Below are 21,579 nucleotides of genomic sequence, written 5' to 3' on the forward strand. Positions count from 1 at the left end.
AATACTTTTAAAGGCTCCAGAGAGGAGGCTGTTAGTAGAGGCAAGGCCACTGCAGTAGAGACCCTTATATCTGAGACATAGTGATGGGACTTGAAAACATTACCTAAGGGTCATACCAAGAATGCAAGAAGTATTTGATGATAGAAAATTGCTTAATATAATTTGCCATATAAATAGAACTAAGGAGGAAAAGGATAGGAATAAACTCCATAGCTGTTTAAAAAATCTTTGGCAAAATTCAACACCCATTCCTACTAAAAACTCTTGAGAAAAAGGGATATTTTCTTAACTACATATATACATAATACATGCATGCAAATCTATCTATAGCTATATTTGTAGATACATATATATGTACAGTTATAGTATATAAATACTATATATAGTTTTATATATATGTATGCATATATACATATACTATACTCTACGGTATACATATATATAACTACAATTGTACGAATGTATATGCAATGAAAGAAAGGATGGATAAATTTAGTTACTTAGAAATAAAAACAACATGCATAAGAGAGAAAGCAAAGTCAAAAGACAAATAATAAAGTAAGTGAAAATATTTACAACATATATCACAGATGATATATCAATATACATACCTTTATCAATATACTTGTTGATAAAGAACTTACAAATATTGAGGATAAAAAACTGAAAAATCCTATGAAAAATAGGCTAAAGCCATGAACAAATAATTCACACACAAAAATTAAAATGACTCTTAATCATTTGAAAAACATGAAATTTATTCATAATAAAAGAAATCAAAATTTAAAAATGTACTGAGACATCAGTTCTTCTCCATTTAGTTGTCATGAATTTCAAGTTTGACAATATTCTCTGTTATCAAGGCTTTGGGGAAAACATGCACACTCATATACTGCTGAAGGGAGTGCAAAATGGTGCCACCAATATTGAGAAGAATATGATGATATCTAACAAAACTACATATTAATTTATTCATTGACATTGTAATTCATCTTCAGGATTTCACCATGAAACTCAGCCTCCAACAATATCAAAATATCTATGCACAAGGTTATTTTGGCATCATTATGTTTATTCACAAAGTATTTGAAATTATCTAAATGTCCAATATAGGAGATTGGTTGAATAAAATGTGGTAAATACACAAAATAGAGTTAATGTGCAGTTGTAAAAACAAGAAAGAAGAAAATCTCTATCAACTGATATTGAGTGATTTCCAGAGATATTATTGAGGGAAAAAGGTGAAGTACAAAGAGCATGTAATATGCTACCTTTGTGTAAGAAAGAAGGAAAAATAAACAAAATTGAAGTATGTATATGCCTATTTTTACAAAAAGAAACAGGAGAGATAAATCAAGAAATGCTGGAGTTGAGGGGTAAAGAAGGAACAGAGTGTGACAGATATATGGAGAAGTGACCTTCCCTGTATATACCTTTCTGTATAATTTTGTCTGAAAAAAAGATTAGTATTCTACATATTAAAATAATAAAATTAAATAAGAACAGAAAAAAAAACTAAAACTGAAAGCCAACCATTTGTATTTTAAGTAAAATACCATAAGCCACTGAAAGAGAAAGAAGAAAGAAAAACTAATCCAATCCAGGCTCACACCTGTAATCCCAGCACTTCAGGAGGCCAAGGTGGGTGGATCACGAAGTCAGGAGTTTGAGACCAGCCTGGCCAACATAGTGAAACCCTGTCTCTACTGAAAATACAAAAATTAGCCAGGCATGGTGGCACATGCCTGTAGTCCCAGCTACTCAGGAGGCTGAGGCAGGAGAATCACTTGAACCCGGAAGGTGGAGGTTGTGGTGAGCTGGGATCACACCACTGCACTCCAGACTGGGCAACAGAACAAGACTCCACCTCAAAAAAAAAAAAAAAAACCTAACCCAACTAGCTAGGAACACAAAATTTGACTATATATTTGACTATATACCCCAGTCTCATGTAGGGTGGAGTGGGGATGGTGGGAACAGGGTGAGAATTGTAAGCAAATCTGGAAGGCTGGGTAGTAATATTTTTTTTATTGTAATGATATGAGCAAAGCAATTTTGAACCATTGTTATGTATTATAAGATTACATAAATGTGTAACTGTGTTGTCATTGGATGCCCAGGTTCTCATTAGGGAAAAGGAACATATAAATATGGAATAAGGAAAGACTGGAAAGAACCCTGTGTAGATGCAGGGATGGAGTCAAATTGGCAGTATCAATGCAAACTCATGATTTCCACAGTATGTGTGTGTATATGTGTGTGTGTATGCATGTGTATGTGCATGAAGGTTAGTGTCCTTCCCAAGCATCACATCTGGAGACCCATGATGTCCACCTGTCCTTCACTGGTAATCTTAATCTTAATCATGTCTGTGTGTAAATGTGCTTGAGCATGCATGTGTGTTTTGCATTGCAAATATGTAAATGTGCCTATATTTCCTAGATGTGCCTTTTGAAAGGACTAAGAAGCAAAGATATCCCGGTAGCAAAGAGCATACCTGGCAACTGCATCTTGGTTTTCAATATAATTTCCTGCTGAAAGGAACTGAACTCAGAGAAATGTCTAAGGACAAAGTAGACATAAGTGAATTTGAAATACTTTGTTAGATCAGAAAATAAGAACATAGTCCAAAAACTGCTAGGGTATGTCAGAAGGATATAAGAGTCAGTTTGAAAGGACTCCCACTGTATACATCTAGGAAAATTTGACCATCAATATAGTTAAGTATATTAATGAGTTAGAAACCATTGAGAAAAGCAGGAATTCATGAGTCCTTACCAGTAGTAAGTGATAGCTATATAAATAGGTAGATAAGTAGACAGAGAGAGAAAGGAGGGCTTTCACCTATAGCAAAACTTCAAGAGCAGATTAATAAATATGAAGGGAGTGCTGAAATTCAGAAGTTACCATTTTGTAATCAGCATAATAAAGATTGCATCAGGCTAGAATCATCAATGGATACTAAGTCGAGGAAATTTTGATGAAGATCAGGATATCTGCATGGTCTCTAAGTGCCTCCCTGTAAAATCTTATTGGTTACACAGGAGAAAAAGAAACAGTAACTATGCAGTGGAGAAATTAGACAAGAACTTGACCAAGTGATCAAAATTAGTATCATCAGTGAGAGAGACAGGGATGTTGTGCTCCTCCAAATGTAACACTCTGGGAAGGATACAATATCACCTATGCAGTATTAGGGCAGAGAATAACCAAACTAAATCCAATCACAAAGTAGCATCAAATAAATACAAAATAAGATATATTCTATTGTGTCTGTGTTCATCAGGGATATTGGCCTGAAGTTCTCGTTTTTCATTGTGTCTCTGCCAGATTTTGGTATCAGTCTGATGCTGGCTTCAAAGAATGAGTTAGGGAAAAGCCCCTCCTCCTCAATTATCTGGAATAGTTTCAGTAGGATCGTGTCAGTTCTTCTTTGTACATCTGGTAGAATTTGGCTGTGAATCCATCGGGTCCAGGGCTTCTTTTGCTTCGTAGGTTCTTTGTTACTAATTCAATTTCAGAAGTTGATATTAGTCTATTCAAGATTTCAATTGCTTCCCGATTTAATCTTGGGAGATTGTGTGTTTCCAGGAATTTATCCATGTCCTCTAGATTTTCTAACTTCTGTGCATATAGCTGATCATAGCAGTCTCTGAGGATCTTTTGTATTTATGTGGGATCAGTTGTAATATTGTTTCTGATTGTTCTCATTTGAATCTTCTCTTTCCTTTTATTTGTTAATCTTGCTAGCAGTCTATCAATCTCTTATTTTATTTTTTTGAAGAACCTACTTTTTGTTTCATTGATCTTTTGCATCTCAACCTCATTAAGCTCTTCTCTAATTTTGATTATTTCTTTACTTCTGCTAGCTTTGGGGTTGATTTTTTCTGTTCTTTTAGGTGCAGAGTTAGACTGTTAATTTTTCGTTGTTTCTAACTTCTTGAAAGCATTTAGGACTTCAAACGTTTCTCTTAACACTGTTTTGGCTGCATCCCAGAGATTTTGGTAACTTGTATTCCTATTTTCATTAGTTTCAAGGAATTTTTTTATTTCACCCAGTAGTTATTCAGGAGGAAGTTCTTTAATTTCCGAAAATATTAGCAAACCAAATCTGGCAGCACATCAAAAAGTTAACATATCATGATCAAGTAGGCTTTATTTCTGGGATGCAAGGTTCGTTTAACATATTCACACCAATAAATGGGATTCACTACATAAACAGAATTAAAAGCAAGAACCATATGATCATCTCAATAGATACAGAAAAAGCTTAAGATAAAATCCAACATTCCTTCATTATAAAAATCCTCAACAGATTAGGCATCAAAGGAACATACATCAAAATAATAGGAGTCATATATCCCCAACCCACAGCCAACATCATACTGAATAGGCAAAAGCTCAAGCCATTCCCCTTGAGAACTGGAACAAGACAAGTATGTCCACTCTCACCACTCCTTTTATACATAGTGCTGGAAGTCCTAGCCAGAGCAATCAGGCAAGAGAAAGAAACAAAAGGCATCCCAATAGTAAAAGAAGAAGTCAAACTATCTCTCTTCACTTATGGCATGATTCCATATAGAAAATCCTAAAGACTCTGCCAGAAGGCTCCTACAACTCACAAACTACTTTAGTATAATTTCAGGTCACAAAATCAATGTATAAATCAGTAGCATTTCTATGCACCAAAAACATCCAGGCTGAGAGTGAAATCAAGAACACAAACCCACTTACAATAGCTATGAAGAAAAGGAAATACCTAGGAATACTGCTAACCAAGGAAGTGAACAATCTCTACAAGAAAAACTACAAAACACTGTTGAAAGAAATCAGAGATGACACAAATAAATGGAAAAACATGCCATGCTCATAGATTGGAATAATTGATATTTTTTAAATGGCCATACTAGTCAGAGAAATTTGCATATTCAGTGCTATTTCTATCAAACTAACCAAAGTTATTCTTCACAGAATTAGAAAAAAAACTATTCTAACATTTATATGGAAGCAAAAACAAGCCTGAATAGCCAAAGCAACCCTAAACAAAAAGAACAAAGCTGGAGGCATTACACTACCCAACTTCAAATTATACTATAAAGCTACAGTAACCAAAGCAGCTTGGTTCTGGTACAAAAACAGACATATAGACCAATGCAACAGAATAGAAAATTCAGAAATAAAGCCACACATGCACAGCTATCTGATCTTCAACAAGGCTGATACAAACAAGCAACAGGGAAAAAACTCCTAATTCAATAAATGGTGCTGGGATAACTGGCTAGCCATATGCAGAAGACTGAAGATGGACTCCTATCTTTCACCATATAAAAAATTTAACTCAAAACGGATCAAAGATTTAAATGTACCTTAAACTATAAAATCCTAGAAGAAAATCTAGGAAATACTATTGACGACATTGGCCTTTCTACTAGTCCGTTCTCACACTGCTATAGAGACATACCTGAGACTGGATAATTTATGGAGAAAAGAGGTTTAATTGACTCAGAGCTCCACAGGCTGTATGGAGGAATGGCTGCGGAAGCCTCAGGAAACTTAACAATCATGGCAGAAGGGTGAAGGGGAACCAAACATGTCATCACATGGCGGCAGGAGAGAGAAAGTGAAGGGGAAAGTGCTACACACTTTTAAAAAACAACAAGATCTTGTGAGAACTCGTGTCCTGGGAACAGCAAGAGGGACATCCACTTCCATGATCCAGTCACCACCCACCAAGCCCCTCTCCCAACACTGGAAATTACAATTCAACATGAGATTTAGATGGGGACACAGATCCAAACCATATCATTCCACCCTGGCCCTTCCCAAATATCATGTCCTTCTCACATTTCAAAATACAATCATGCCTTCCCAACAGTCCGCAAAAGTCTTAACTCATTCCAACATTAACTCAAAAAACCAAGTCCAAAATCTCATCTGAGACAAGGCAAGTCCCTTCTGCCTATGAGCCTGTAAAATAAAAAACAAGTTAGTTACTTCCAAGACACAATGAGGGTACAGATGTTAGGTAGATGCCCCCATTCCAAAAGGGAGAAATTGGCCAAAACAAAGGGGCTACAGACCCCATGCAAGTCTGAACACCAGCAGGGCCATCATTAAATCTTAAAGCTCCAAAATAATCTCCTTTAACTTTATGTCTCACATCCATATCACACTAATGCAAAGGGTGGGCTCTGAAGGCCTTGGAAAGCTCTGCCCCTGAGGTTCTGCTGTGTACAGTCCTCTTAGCTGCTTTCACAGGCTGTCATTGAGTGCCTGCAGTTTTTCTAGGTGCATGGTGCAGGTTGTCAGTGGATCTACCATTCTGGGGTCTGGAGAACAATAGCCCTCTTCTCACAGCCCTGCTAGGCAGCGCCCCAGTGGGGACTCTGTATGGGGGGCCCCAAGCTCACATTTCCCCTTTGCCTTACCCTACTAGAGGTTTTCTATGAGGATTCTGCCCCTGCAGCAGACTTCTACCTGGACATTCAGGCATTTTCATACATCCTTTGAAATCTAGGCAGAGGTTCTCAAACCTTGCCTTCTATGCACCTGCAGGTCCGACACCACATGGAAGCTTCCAAGGCTTGGGCTTGCACCCTCTGAAGCAACACCCTGAGCTGTAACTTAGCCCCTTTCGGGCACAGTTGGAGCTGCAGTGGCTGGGATGCAGGGCACCATGTCCCAAGGCTGCACTGAGCAGTGGAGCCCTGGGCCTAGCCCAGGAAACCATTTTTCCCTGTTAGTCCTCCAGAACTGTGATGAGAGGGGCTGCCGTGAAGGTCTCTGAAATGCCTTGGAGGCATTTTCCCCATTGTCTTGGCTATTAACATTCAGCTCTTCTTTACTTATGCAAACTTCTGCAGCAGGCTTGAATGTCCCCCAAGAAAATGGATTTTTCTTTTCTACCACATGATTGGGCTACAAATTTTCCAACCTTTTATGCTCTGCTTCCTTTTTAAATATAAGTTCTAGTTTCAGGTTATTTCTTTGTTTATGCAAATGAGCATAGGCTTTAAAAAGCAGCCAAGTTACCTGCTTTGCACTTAGAAATTTCTTCTCCCAGATATTATAAATCATCTCTCTTAAGTTCAAAGTTCCATAGTTTTCTACAGCAGAGGCAAAATGCTGCCAATCTCTTTGCTAAAGCATAGCAAAATTTACCTTTACTCCAGTTCCCAAAAAGTTCCACAGTTTTCTACAGCAGAGGCAAAATGCTGCCAATCTCTTTGCTAAAGCATAGCAAAATTTACCTTTACTCCAGTTCCCAATAAGTTCCACATCTCCATCTGAGACTACCACAGCCTGGGCTTCACTGTCCACATCACTATCCACATTTTGGTCACAACCATTCAACAAGTCTCTAGGAAGTTCCAAACTGTCCCTCATCTTCCTGCCTTCTTTTGATCCCCGCAAACTGTTCCCACCTCTGCTCATTACCCAGTTCCAATGTTGTGTCCACATTTTCAGGTATCTTTATAGCAATGCCCCACTTCTCTGGCACCAATTTTCTGTATTAGTCCATTCTCAGACTGCTATAGAGACATACCTGAGACTGGGTAATTTATGGAGAAAAGAGGTTTAACTGACTCACGGTTCCACAGGCTATACAGGAAGCATGGCTTGGGAGACCTCAGAAAACTTGCAAACATGGTGGAAGGGCAAAGGGAAAGTAAGCAGGAGAGAGAGAGAGCAAATGGGGAAGTCCTACACACTTTTAAACAAAGAAGTGAGTAGTACTTTTTTGCTGCACGCTTTTAAACAAATCTGTGAGATCTCGTGAGAACTCACTCACTATCACAAGAGCAGCAAGGGGGAAATCTGCCCCCACGATTCAATCACCTCCCACCAGGTCTCTCTCCCAACACTGGGAATTACAATTCAACATGAGATTTGGGTGAGGACACAAAGCCAAACTGTAACAGCCTTAGCAAATAATTTTTGGTTAAGTCCCCAAAAGCAATTGTAACAAAAAAAGTTTAGACAAATCGGACCTAATTAAACTAAAAAGTTTCTGCACAGCAAAAGAAACAATCAACAGACTAAACGGACAACCTACAGAATAGGAGAATCTATTTGCAAACTATGCAAACAACAAAGGCCTAATATCCAGAATTTAAAGGGAAGTTAAACAAATCAACAAGCAAAAAACAACTCCTTTTAAAAAAATGGACAAAGGACATGAACAGACATTTCTCAAAAGAAGAGATACAAGTGACCAACAAACATGAAAAAATGTTCAACATCACTAATCATTAGAGAAACACAAATCAAAATCTCAATGAGATACCATGTCCCCCCAGCCAGAATGGCCATTATTAAAAAGTCAAAAAACAGATGTTGGCAAGGTTGTGAAGAAAAGAAATGCTTATACACTTTTTTTTTTTTTGAGACGGAGTCTCGCTCTGTCGCCCAGGCTGGAGTGCAGTGGTGCTATCTCTGCTCACTGCAAGCTCCACCTCCTGGGTTCACACCATTCTCCTGCCTCAGCCTCCCAAGTAGAGGAGACTACAGGCACCCGCCACCACACACCCGGCTAATTTTTTGTATTTTTAGTAGAGATGGGGTTTCACCATGTTAGCCAGGATGGTCTCGATCTCCTGACCTCATGATCTGCCCGCCTCGGCCTCCCAAAGTGCTGGGATTACAGGCTTGAGCCACTGCATCCAGCTGCTTATACACTTCTGGTGGGAATGTAAGTTAGTCACCGTGGAAAGCAGTCTGCAGATTTCTCAAAGAACTTAAAATAGTGCTACCATTCAACCTAGCAATCACATTACTGGGTGTATACCCAAAGGAAAATAAATTATACTACCAAAACGACATGTGCAAATGTATGTTCATCACTGTGCCCTTCACAGTATCAAAAATACAGAATCAACCCAGTTGTCTATCATTTGTGGACTGGATAAAAAAAATGTGGTACATATACACTGTGGAATACTATGCAGCCATTAAAAAGAATGAAATCATGTCCTTTGCAGCAACGTGGATGTAGTTGGAGGCCAAAATCCTAAGTGAAGTAATGCAGGAACAGGAAAAAAATACCCCATGTTCTCACTTATAAGTGGGAGCTAAACATTTAGCACATCTGGACATAAAGAAGGGAACAATGGACAATGTGGACTACTAGAGCATAAAGGGAAGGAGGAAGGCATGGGTTGAAAAATTACCTATCAAGTACTATGCTCACTACCTAAATGAAAAGATCTGTACCCCAAACCTCAGCATCACACAATATCCTCATGCAACTTGTACATGTACTCACTGTATCTAAAATAAAAGTTGAAATTTTAAACAACAAAAAAAAATGTTCTATTAAAAAGGGAGAGAGGACTGTATTTTTCAAAAATGTCAATTTAAAGAAAGGCTCTAAAATTATTCTAGATTAAAGGAGGCTAAAGAGACATGACAATTGATTGCAATACCTAACTCTAGATTGAATCCTGTACTAGAAGGGGGGAAATGCTATCAAAGACATTTATTAGATCAGCTGACAAAATTAGAATATGGACAGATGACTAGATAAAAGTATTTATAACTCTGATGTTGCTATGTAAGAAATATTTTTATTCTTAGGAAATAAACAGTTAATATTTACCAAAGGGCCATGATATAAATAACTTAGCCTCAAAGGGTGTGTGTTCATGTATGCATGTATATGTATATGCATACACTTATACATACATACATGCATGTATAGATATACATGTATATGCATACAGAGAGAGATGGAAGCAAATGACAAAGTAAAGGGGGTAAATTGTTAAAGATAGATGAATCTAGGTAGATGGAATAAGTGTGTGTGTGTGTGTGTGTGTGTATGTGTGTGTCTTTTAATATTTTTACTTTTGCAACCTTTTTTGAAGTTTGAAATTATTTCCAAGTAGAAAGTTTAAACACAAAGTACTTGAGCAAGACCCTAATAAAAGATTCTTAATTTGACTCAAAACTACCCTATTTTTCCAAGACTGCAGCCTTTATACAGTATGACAAAATCCAAAATGCTGTTTCACTGGGGTGGAGGCAGGATTGTTTCTTTCCTCTGAGCGTTGTTTAATCTGAAAGTTCAGAAAGAAAATAAGCAAGGATTCATCCCGTAAGTTTGCTGTTTTTATATCATTTCTGGGTCTTATTCTGCCCTAGGTATTTGCTGGGATCCACCAAAACTTCAATCAATTTTCCTTTCTTAAGGAGATAATTGGAGCCCTTTGATTTTCCCAAAACTCCAGGGCAAACTTATCTTCTCACTGTTAAACCATTTCATATCAAAGGAAACTAAGCTGTGTTTCTCCAGACTTCACCCGAAAGAGACTTTCATTCCTCCCTCAAACCCTTGGGCAGTGCTTTTTGTTGCTACTTTAATAGAAACTACAGAAACAGTTCACAGTTTACAGCAGTCCCTGCAGCAAGATCCCACACATGTGGCAGAACTGGGCAGACTCCTGCTCAACATTCCTACTGGGGGCTCCCCACACGGGAGTGGGGGCAGGAAGAAGGCTCAGCAATAACTTCTGCAGAAACTCCTCCTACAGAACTTTTACCCATCACCCCAAATTTTGGGTACACAGCTTGACCAATATTTATTTGTTCAATAAATACTATTTGAAGATACCGTCTGTTCTATCTACTGAGATGACATTTTTCGGTTTGCTATTGTTGCTTTAATTTTATGTCAAAATGTGCAATGTCACTCCAAGATGAGGGAATGCGGGCTGTGAACTCTGTTGGACCCAAATGTCCTCAAAGGTGGAAAGTTGCCTTCACTCCTCAACATCCCCACTGTGAGGATGAGGCCAGACACAAAGTAGTATTCAATTCAGTATCGTGTGAGTGAATGACAGAAAATGGCAAATGAGTGAGTTGGAGAAAGAAAAATGCCTTGTGGAACAGAGAATTTGCTAAAGGTGGTGATTGTCACTCAAGTATCCTGAGTTGAGCTTTTCTTTTGACTCACTTCACATCACAGACTAATATACCCACTTTAAATCAATGCTCTTCTTCTAATGGTCTTTATTGTGGCATGTCAGTCAGGCCAGGAGAGGTCAGGACCTAAATCTGGGTGGCTTGGCAGATGCCTTAGGCTGAATAGGCCACTGAGTCAGTTTCAAAGTTTAGCCCAGATTGGCAGAATCAGGCAGGCATCATAGGTGCAGAGGAAAAAAAAAAAAAAAACAGATCCAAGGAATCAGTGAAGACTCAAGTAAGTAGACACAGAACACCAGTCTAGACAAGTGAGGAAACTTGGTCTAAAACTCTTGGAGCAAGAACATACCTCAGCAGGCTAAGAGTCATAGGAGTTTGAGACCTGAGTCAGAGGCCTCTTGTCTTCTACTTCCTCTGTGTAAATTCATCAGGCTTTAATATTGTACATTCGGTACCAGAAGGGCAGGATGAGCCCTACAAGTGAAACTTTCTCCTGGTCAACTCAAGAGGAGAGAGTTAAGCTTAGGTGGGAAGCTTTCAGTTCTCTACTCTCTTTAAGGAGACAGTCATGTCTCTAATGGCTCGTAATCTTGATTCTTCTCCAGCTTTTGCTCCAGGTTGCCTAAGGTTTGGGCAAATGGATATGATTTCAAGCTTTGGTTTCAAATCTACTCGTAGTCTTCTACTTTACTAAAGTTGGCTGGGCCAAGAGTGAACAGAGCTTTCTTGTGCCTAATTGACGTCTTCGTGCCTTTCTTCCAGTCCTAGGACTTTCACATTAGGGGTCACAAGTACCCAAGAATACAGGCGTGTGCCAGAAAGGACTCGAAGCCACACGGCAAACATAGCACATCCAGAACATCAATTTTGTGTGTGTGTGCATGTGTGCGTGTGTGTGTAACAAAATGTGAATGAATTCACAAAAACAAACTATGCAGCTTGAAAGAAATGCCAGGACCAATGCTTGTCATGCCTGCCATACAGGGCTCTGAGGAGTGTGCATTTACTCAGCTCCATGATTAGGGCACCTCTGGTGCAAGAGTTGAGAAGCTTTGCCCTCGGGCTGCACAAACATCAGTCCTACCACTGTGGAGGTGATAGAGGCACTAAAGGTGACCTCCACCCAGGTCATTCATACTTCCCACTCTGAGAGCTTCATTAGGTGTTTTCTGAGCCTGGCTTCCTGAGCTAAGAGCATCTCATCCTGGGTGCTGAATGCAGGGAGAGGGTAGAGAAAATGTTGAGGTGTCCCCAGAGGCTAGAACATGTTACCAGTATAAAGGTACTCCCCAAAACAGAATCTCAAGCTTTTGCTGGTAGCAGCATGATTTTAGAATATTAGGTCCATATTTATATAGAAGTTCTGTTAGTCCTGACTACAGCAAATGAAGTCAAAGATTTGAGTGAGGAAAGATAATAAAGAGGAAAGAAAGGCTTAACTGTGCAGAGATAAAAGGTATCTACAGCCAGCAGAGGGAAAAAAAACCGAGTATGGTTGGAAAGACCATGAAGTTCATGTAGTTCAATCATGCATCAAGTGCTTCAATTCTATCATGTTACTGTCTTATTGTTGCCAAGCTTGGCTTGGATGCTTCCAGTTATAGGAACTCACTTCCTCCTCTACTTCATTATATTGCCTAACTCTGACTTCTAGAATATTCTCCTTTATACTTGGCTGAAACAGAAAGATGTGTGGCATAAATTTTACTTTCTCTTTTATTTCTGCTACTCAAAGGAAAAGGAAGCTGTGGGTGCAGATGTTGCTAAGATAAACTACAACTTCCTCCATGACCAGTTTATGCAGTTTAGGAAGGGCAGAGCCGAACACGTGGCTGAGTTGGGGAGTTAACCACAGACCCTTAAGCAAATCAGAATCCTCTGAAACAAAATCATCAAAAGGCCAAGAAGCATCGTAAGGGCTTTTGGCTACAACCTAACATTCAGAGAGAGTTGATCACAGAGAGTTGTTGACACACTAAAAATTCATTACTTTTATTTACATTGAAATTTATTTACTTTATTAAAAAAAAATTTTGTTGGTCAAGGTTGTTTGCACAAACTTGTAATTTTAATATTTAAAAAGTTGGAAGAGAATGATAATATTAGGTAATGATAATATTACTAATTTTTACTCCATGGATGAGGTGGCATCATGCTATTTCCAATTGATAGTGGCAACCCAAATTGCACAGTCATGTTGTTAAAAGAATGCATTCCCAAGATTAGATTGGTTAAATGATAACAAATGCACAGAGGTCATTCTGTTGTGACTGAAGCTCAAGTGATTACTAATATACACATTAATACAACAATGTCTCCTAATAATAGAATAATTCTTATTATTCTATGAACTTTGGGGTGGGGTAGCCTGGAGAAAAAAAAGGTAAGGGTGGCAGATCAATTGGTTTTCCTGCTAGTTGAGATCAACTATCTCTGCCAAAATATTCTTCTCTAATTGCATAAAGTTATATGCAATTGTTAATGGATAAGAATTGTTTACTCTGCCATTCTACCTATTTTAACTTTTTAAAAAAGAGAAATTTGTTGACATTTCAAAGCCTTGATCTCAAACATTTGAGACATAAAAATCCCCTGAGGAGAACATTTTAAACACAGGAAGAAAAGATGCCATCCCCAGAGGATCTGATGCAGGAGGGTTGGCATTTGATCCAGAAATCTGTATATTGCATAAACTCCTAGTTGTTCCTGTTGCTGGTGATCTACAGACATTTTTAGGATAATTGACACTGACAGAACATATTATGTGTGCCTGAAGTGAGCCTTGAATACCAGCAGGTGGCTCTATAACATCTTATATCAGGGACTTTGCAGCTAACTAGCTAACTAGCTAGAAAATAAAGGCTCTGAGGCCTTTATTTCCTCTCAATTACCTTTTCAGGGATTGGAGGTGGCGTGGGAAGGAGAAATGGAAGAGGATGCTGGAATGTGCTGTGGTAGACGGAAATGAATGGATATTAAAACGAATTTTACAATCATCACTTGTTAGTAGCTCCTCTCAAAAGTATTATAGTAGCCACTACTATTAAAATAAATTTTCTGAAAGCATACCAGAAAAACTTAATGTCCAATAAATTTAAAAGGCACAGAGGCTCTTAGGGTCTTCCTGAACACCAAGCTTTCAAATCTGGGAGAAACAATCTTATGGCCAGCCATTGCTGCCATTCACTCTTGTCTCATTACAGAATCCCAGTTGTGGGACATAAATACCAAGTGGGCATGAGATAATATAGACAACGCTACTTCCTGTTTAAGCTGCTGCTTCTCTTCTACCCAGTTTCTCAAGGACACACCACCTGGGTATAATCTGGGAATGGGTCACAGTAACAATGACAAAACAATGGTCTCTGGCTCTACCCCAATCAACAAAACAACTGGATCCCAATCCTCTGTCTTCTGATGTCAGGAATGTGTAAGGTGTATCATGTGTCCACAAGTGTGTGCCTCAGTGTCTCCATTTCCTTGGAGGCTCCTGAAGATCCCCAGTTGCTGCAATGATGTCACTCTTCCTGGAGGTAATTGCTGCTGCTGTCGTCATGTCACAGCACCACCTATGTTGGTTGCATCTCCTCATTCTCCTCTGATCCTTATCATACGGTCTTTTGGCTTGAGCTGGGTGAAGAAGCTTGGGAATGACTAGGAATAAACTCTACTGGTACAAGGCCATAAAGCAAAGCAGCTTCTACTGCATCCCATCTTTCATTTACTTGGCTCCTCATTTCAGTCCCTTATTCCTTTTCCACCCACCCCACTCCCTAGTCAGAAAAAAAAAAAATTGTGTGTGACACATCACTGTGGAACTCAAAGCATCATATAACCTCACTCCCCTCTAGGCAATATCCCTCGACCAAATACATGCCTGTGTTCTGATTCTGCTTGGGATCTGTTCCTTCCCCATCTAGCACACAGCCTGGGAAGTAAGACAGTGCTAGGGCTTAGCTCTGAGGACCAGGGACAGCCCTGGTCCCAATATCATTAAATAAATATGCTTCCTCCAAGGCTTTTTGGGTGCCTTTAATCTGGTAAAATCAAGCCGGCTTATCCTGCCAATTACATATGCCTGAATGGCAAGCTGTTTTGGTGCTTTATCTGGGATCCTCACTACTCATTTATCACGTGAATCCAAATAAAACAAACCACTTGTACAGTACAGATATTTCAAACAATAATGGAGTCTCCAAATAGAGGGCAAAGGCTATAGTCAGCTCTTCAGGAATCCAGCAGGGTCTTTACCATTACATGTCACCTATTATTATTGTAACCCTGGTAAAGGCTGTTTATGAACAAAGCATATTAAAAAGCTTGGAAAATTTTTTTATATTGACAAGAGGGGCCATTGCAGGTTTTTGAGAAGGGAAGCAAAATTATTCACATTGCATTTTGGAAGATAATTATGGCAGAATGGGGAATGGTTGGGGAAATAAGAGTGTAATGGAGAAAAAAATTCCAGAAAACAAATTTGTATATGTATTTACATAAATGAGATTGGTTGTATTCAATAAAAATGGATGAACAGTTTCATGAGGTGTTCAAGTAATAAAAAATAATTTAAGAGGTAGGGAAGCTACTCACTCAGGCCTTATAATTACAGGTCCTTGGGGTGAGAAGTGGGGTTGGGGAGGCAAGCATCAGAGTTAAGAAAGGCCATGCATTTAGTCTCTATGCGCTAGGTCTTTGCATTTTTTCTCACTTTTCATTGCTTAGATAATTGTTTCAGTGATTTATCTGAAAGACTCTTTATTTCCCCCAAGCATTCTCCATTCTGCCGTAGTTACCTTCCTAAAGTACAATGTGAATCATTTTACTCCCTTTCTCAACAACCTGCAATGGCCATTTTTGTCAATAGAAAAAAAAAAGTGCAACTCTTTAATATGCTTTGATCATAAACAGCCTTTACCAGGTTTACAATAACAGGTAACATGTAATGGGAAGCCCTTGACACAATGATCAAGAGATTTGGAGTCACAGCTATGCAACTCACTAGCTATGAGATCTTGGACAGAGTTATGTAGCCACTAAGCCTCAGTATCCTTTGTAAAATGGGAACAGTAATAGTATCTAATTCATTGGGCTCATGTGAAGATTAAATGAGAGTAAATGAACTATATTTCCCACTTCTCTCATATGCCACTCTAGTATATTTTCTGTTTCTCACATCTATCATTCATTGTTATAGCTTTGCCTCTGTTTTCCCAGCTACATATGCCTCTCCCATGCCAAAACCCTCCATCCATTTTCCATGAGCAAAACTTTTCTCAGAATTCAAGACCTAGTTTGAATACCACATCCTCTAACAGTGCATCCCTTGGCTCTTCCTCCATCAAAATATATACCTCTTTATTATCCTCCACTTGTGTGTCTCTGTTATCCCTTCATTCTGCCTGATATTACAATTTGTAATTCACATATTTGACTCTCTTTTCTACTGGATTATATATTATCTAAGGATCATTTCACTTTTCTTCCACTCCTAGGACCTACCAGAATGATTTATACACAAAAAGCATTCCATTTTGTTGTAATTATTTATTAAAATTTACTTCAAAATTTCAGTCCTCTTGTAATTGAGTTCTCTTGATGTCATAATATGGAATGTATAAAAATATGGGTGGATCACGAGGTCAGGAGATGGAGACCATCCTGGCTAACATGGTGAAACCCCGTCTCTACTAAAAATACAACAAATTAGCGGGGCGCGGTGGCTGGCGCCTATAATCCCAGCTACTCGGGAGGCTGAGGCAGGAGAATGGCGTGAACCCGGGAGGCGGAGCTTGCAGTGAGCCGAGATCGCGCCACTGCACTCCAGCCTGGGCGACAGAGCGAAACTCCGTCTCAAAAAAAAAAAAAAATATTAACTATCCAAACTCTAAATATTAATTTTTATTTAAAAAATATTTTTCCCTATACACCTATGGCATAATAGAAAAATCCCACTGGTAATTTGGTTTCCATGACATAATATCATAAAAAAAATTATCTTAGAGATTGTTAGCTGAGTTTTTTAAAGCAAATTTATTTTATGATTATAAAAGTTATGTAAAAACATTATAAAATCTTGGAAAAGAGAGAAAAAGCACTGCATATCCTACCTGTCAAACATGAGCCTGTTCTCTAAGGCCTTGCTACTCAAAGTGTAGTCTGGGCCAGGAGTATCTGCATTGGCTAGAAGCTTGTTGAATATTTAGACTATCAGGTCCATCTCAAATTGATTTAATCAGAATATGATTGATTTACATATTAATATCTGAAAAGCACTGCTCTAAGACACTCCTTAGAACTCAGCAGAGCATGACATTTACCAAGAGCTTTTACCAAGCATCTCCCTCCTTCCAATAAGTACTGAGCACCTGCTATATGCCAAGTACTGTACTAGACACTGTATTTTCATTTGCTAGATTTTTCCCAGGACTGACTCAGGAATATATGGAAAAAGTGTTGCCCTCCTTTTGAATTGTTTTCTTGGGCAAATCAAGTAACTGTAAATTTAAAATCTGCCAATTTCAGAGAGGTGCAAATCATCTCATTCTGAAGTGGTTCTACTTCAAGTTCTCACTCAGTGATGTTGCTAAGTCTCTAAAATTTGATGCTTTTTTGCTTTTTTTTTTTTTTTTTTTTTGAGATGGAGTCTCACTCTGTCACCAAGCTGGAGTGCAGTGGCAGATCTTGGCTCACTGCAACCTCCGCCCCACCGGGTTCAAGCGATTCTCCTGTCTCAGCCTCCTGAGTAGCTGGGGCTACAGGCATGCGCCACCACACCCAGCTAATTTTTGTATTTTTAGTAGTGATGGGGTTTCACCATGTTTGCCAGGATGGTCTTGATCTCTTGACCTCGTGATCCACCCTTCTCGGCCTCCCAAAGTGCTGGGATTACAGGCGTGAGCCACTGTGCCCGGCCAAATTTGATGCTTTCTAAATATCACTCATTCCTTTCATTAACAGCTGAAAAATAAGGGGAAAAAAGGCACTAAAATCAACATTTCACAGTAGAGACTAAATAATACATTGTGTTTGCCTTACACTGCTTCCACAAAGTTTTGTGTTTGGAAATTTTAGGCTGAAGAGAAGCCCTGAAAGCTGTCACTTCAAAAATAAATCTTAAGATATTACTTCACAGAGTGATTTTTCTAGGAGAGTGGGTGGGAGGAAAAAGCCCAAAAACATTGTTGATACAAACAGGTAGGTGACATATTACCAATATCCTGTGGTATACTTAAAAACAAAGAATACCATGTTTATACTGAAGTACCCTTTAAGCATTGGAAGATATATGAAAAATATTACACACTTTCTTAACATACAAGTGATAATCCTCCAGACCAAACCAAACAAAACAGAAAAACTGGGAATATTATCCAGCAAAGCAGGTTTAAATGAATGTTAAGAATAGCCTGGAAAAGGAAATATTGATAAGATGTCAAAAGGGGCCACTATGCAGCAGGAGTTATGTGTATGGAAAGGTGGTTTGGGGCTCAGAAGATAAGGTGGGGCCATTTGGTGATTAAATGTTAGCTGACCTACAGATCTGTATATGAGCCTTCAGTCTTGTCTTGCTCAGGCAACCGCTTTCTTTTCCCATAAGGTCCTCTGGAGTTACTGAGGACCTGCCTGGCCTGGAGACTTCCAGGACCCCTACCATCAAGCCCTCCGGAACCCTACCATCAACCCCTCCGGGTCCCTACCATCAAGCCCAGGGTGTTTTTCTTGATTTGTCTGTTTGCCAGGATGTCCCTGTGATTTTCATGTGCAAAGTCCTCAGATCAGCAGAGACCTCGTAGTTTTCCGTCACGGAGAAGTACCATTTGAAGGAGTAGGGAACACTGCAGAAAGCAGGGAAATGGGTTTGTATGCCTACGAGCCTCCATACTAGCGAGACTCGTTCCAAAATGGGATTTCCAATAGTGCCACCACATTCAGCTCCCTGAATGCTTTCAGACTTTCATTTCATCTACTAAAGGGAATTATATCAGCAACCCTCCCTGCCTGGTGGGGGTACTGTGAAGAGCAAATGGGACAAGGAATTTGAAAGAAGGTTCCAAACAACAGGACAATACAAATATGTTTCATTATTGCCTCCTCTGTAAAATGGGAATAACTGCACAGAACTGCTGCGTAGTGATGTGTAGGTGAAGCTTAATTATGTAATGCCTGAAACACAAACCATCCTAGATGTTGTCATCCAAATATGAGATACAGCACCTTTCTGGGCCTCTTACCTATCATATTTCTGCTGCTTCTGTGGTTTACGGAAAATGTAACCCTTTCCGTGTGTGTATGGGTGTGTGTGCGCGCGTGTCTGAAAGAAGGAAGGAAACATTAGCGGTCGCGGTGAACATCTGAGTGCTGACTGTGTGAGGGGCTGGAGGAAAGAGGACCTACCTATCTGAGGACCGACTGGCCGAAGCCTGCAAGTTTCCACGAATGCAGTCGCTGCCGCGGCGTCTGTCTACACACACACACACAGGAAGGCAGGAGTAACGGAGGGAGGAGACTGGGGAGCAGGGGAGGCGTGTGAGCGGGACAGAGGGGCAGCCCAGAGGGCGCTGGCCAATCGGAACGCGCTCCGCCAGCGGCCAATCACGGGCCGCCTAGCCCGGCAAATCTGCCCGGCAGTGCGGGGAGGGGCTGCTGGGAGTCGGGGTGCAGCCTGCTGCACTTCTGTGTGTCTTTCAGGACGCCACAGGGCAGGGGGCGTCTGTGCAGAGAAGCGGGGGAGTGAGTAGCAGGCAGGCCCAGCTTGTGTACCAGCCCAGTGACATATATAGAAACATAAATCAGGCTAGAGCCGGCGCGCCTGGGCGCGCACAAGTGTATGGACCCGCAGGCGTGTCTGTACACTGGGTGGGCACCTGTCTTGTGAGTGGCTCCGGGTGTGGCTGCTCCTCGGACTTTCAGTTTCTGTAAGATTTATCTCTAGGGGCCTACCTTCCCCCCATCTCCAGAGGGGAACATAAGAAGTTTAACGGAGCTGGGACTGAGCAGATTAAGGGAGTGGAGCAGAGGCTGGGCCGGAGAGAGTGGGGACTGCGAGTGCTAGTGGGTAAGGATCCATCTGTTTGCCCGGTCCCCCAGCCAGAAAGGCATTTTGGAAAGACTGGCGTGGCAAGCGTCGCCCTGAAACGTCCACAGAGCCCGAGAAGTGATGATCACTGAGTGAGTGGCACTGGGCTGAGACTGGCCAGTTTGTTAACAACAGGGATGCTAGCAGTTAGGAAGGCCAGGAGGAAACTCAGGATGGGGACCATCTGCTCCCCCAACCCCAGCGGGACAAAGACATCATCGGAGGTCTGCAATGCCGACTGGATGGCCTCGCTCCCCCCTCACCTCCACAACCTCCCCCTTTCCCATCTGGCAATCCCAGGTATTCGTCTATTCCTACTTGTTCCCACTGTATTTAATTCTGCCATTTTAGTGTTGTTAAGGGGTTGGGTTGCTTTTCTATTGTGCTGAGAAATTAATTGCCAGTGACCCCTTTTTATTTCCAAACCAAAAACTGAACACTGAAGCGGCTGCTTTAAAGAGATTTCAGTACACTGCATCATTGGTAAAAGGACTCATGAAAACAGAAGCATCATGGTTTTTGCTTGTGGTTTTTTTGTTTGTTTGTTTGTTTGCTTATATTTGCTAGCCCCATTCTAAGAATATTATCCTTCTTACTGTTGTTACGTGTATGTGAGGGGTGCATTGACTTAAATCACTTGAAGGGGAAATCAAAGGTAATGAATTAAAAGTCACAAACAATTTAGATCTGGATCAAAATTAAAACTGAAAAATATTTTATTTCTCATTTATCAGACCTTGTGTATTGGAAAAACAAAAAATGGATAAGCATTAGAGAATAGGTTCAGAATCAGAACTGAGTATAAAGACACATTTTTGTTGTTAGAAAAGCCAGAATAGAGAATGCAGACTCTCATCACAGGCAGTCATTAGGTGTGATGAGGTGGTGGTGTTTGAAGCTTTGTCTCTGTATATATGTATGTATACAGGTGTCTGCCTGACTGATTTAGAACTGCAGCCTTGAAAAGCACTTCTGCTCCAGCCACTGTCTCTCTGCCGGAGGTTTTATGCCTTGACATCATTTGTTAAATGTGTCCTCTTCCTTCCACTCAGAAGGTGGTTATTGTATGATTTCTAGGGAAGGATATTTGGACAGTGAGTTTGGCCTGGTGTGCTGAGCAAGTCCTACAAATGCTGATACTGGAAAGCACTCCTAGAAGCAGGGGATGGACTACTGCCAATCCTTTCTTTCACTCGGAGACATACAATTGAAGTTCACCCACAGACTACCAGACAAACTCCCAGGCATTCCCTAGACCCGTCTGGGTTTTTTTGAGGTTTGATTGGTTTTTTTGTTTGTTTGTTTTTGGTGGCTGAAAATCTGACCTCATGCAACTCCCAATCTTTGCTTTCTGTGCACGAGGAAGAGCAGTGCTGGCTTCCCATGCAGGCTTTTCTTTACTCACCTCCTCTTTTGGGTGTCTTCCAGGTTCATTGTCCTCATAGGCCCCAGTTGCTTTGGAGCAAGGAGAGGGCTGCGAAATTTCTTTCTAGTTATGATCATGTATGTTTTATCAGCCACTGACTACAGCTCCTTGGGAAATGCCAGACGGGCATGCTTCAGAACAGGTCTTTTCCATG

At 40.2% G+C, this 21,579-nt stretch overlaps 2 protein-coding genes across 9 annotated transcripts in view; one reads left to right on the forward strand and one right to left on the reverse strand.

The window, feature by feature from the left end:
* Positions 1-19,435, reverse strand: part of ZBED2 (zinc finger BED-type containing 2) — a 79,491-nt gene extending 60,056 nt beyond the window's left edge. The window contains exons 1-2 of one of the 4 annotated variants that reach the window (XM_063630651.1): positions 19,318-19,329; positions 17,738-18,758 (exon numbers count right to left, since the gene is read on the reverse strand). The gene's annotated coding sequence lies outside the window, so the exon portion shown is untranslated. Of the gene's footprint in view, positions 1-17,737; positions 18,759-19,313 lie in introns of all 4 variants that reach the window. The other 3 variants (XM_055259471.2, XM_055259474.2, XM_055259473.2) reach the window with 3 other exon arrangements.
* A 116-nt stretch (positions 19,436-19,551) lies between these two features.
* The window catches only part of PLCXD2 (phosphatidylinositol specific phospholipase C X domain containing 2), a 59,302-nt gene continuing 57,274 nt past the window's right edge, over positions 19,552-21,579 (forward strand). For all 5 annotated transcript variants that reach the window (XR_010118632.1, XM_055259212.2, XM_055259208.2 and 2 more), the window contains exon 1: positions 19,552-20,299. Coding sequence is in view for 4 of the 5 variants with exons in the window: in XM_055259212.2 (XP_055115187.1) it covers positions 20,137-20,299 (163 nt within the window). In the remaining variant the exon portion in view is untranslated. The remainder of the gene's footprint in view (positions 20,300-21,579) is intronic.

This window comes from Symphalangus syndactylus, chromosome 21, assembly GCF_028878055.3.
Source record: "Symphalangus syndactylus isolate Jambi chromosome 21, NHGRI_mSymSyn1-v2.1_pri, whole genome shotgun sequence".
NCBI lineage: Eukaryota > Metazoa > Chordata > Mammalia > Primates > Hylobatidae > Symphalangus > Symphalangus syndactylus.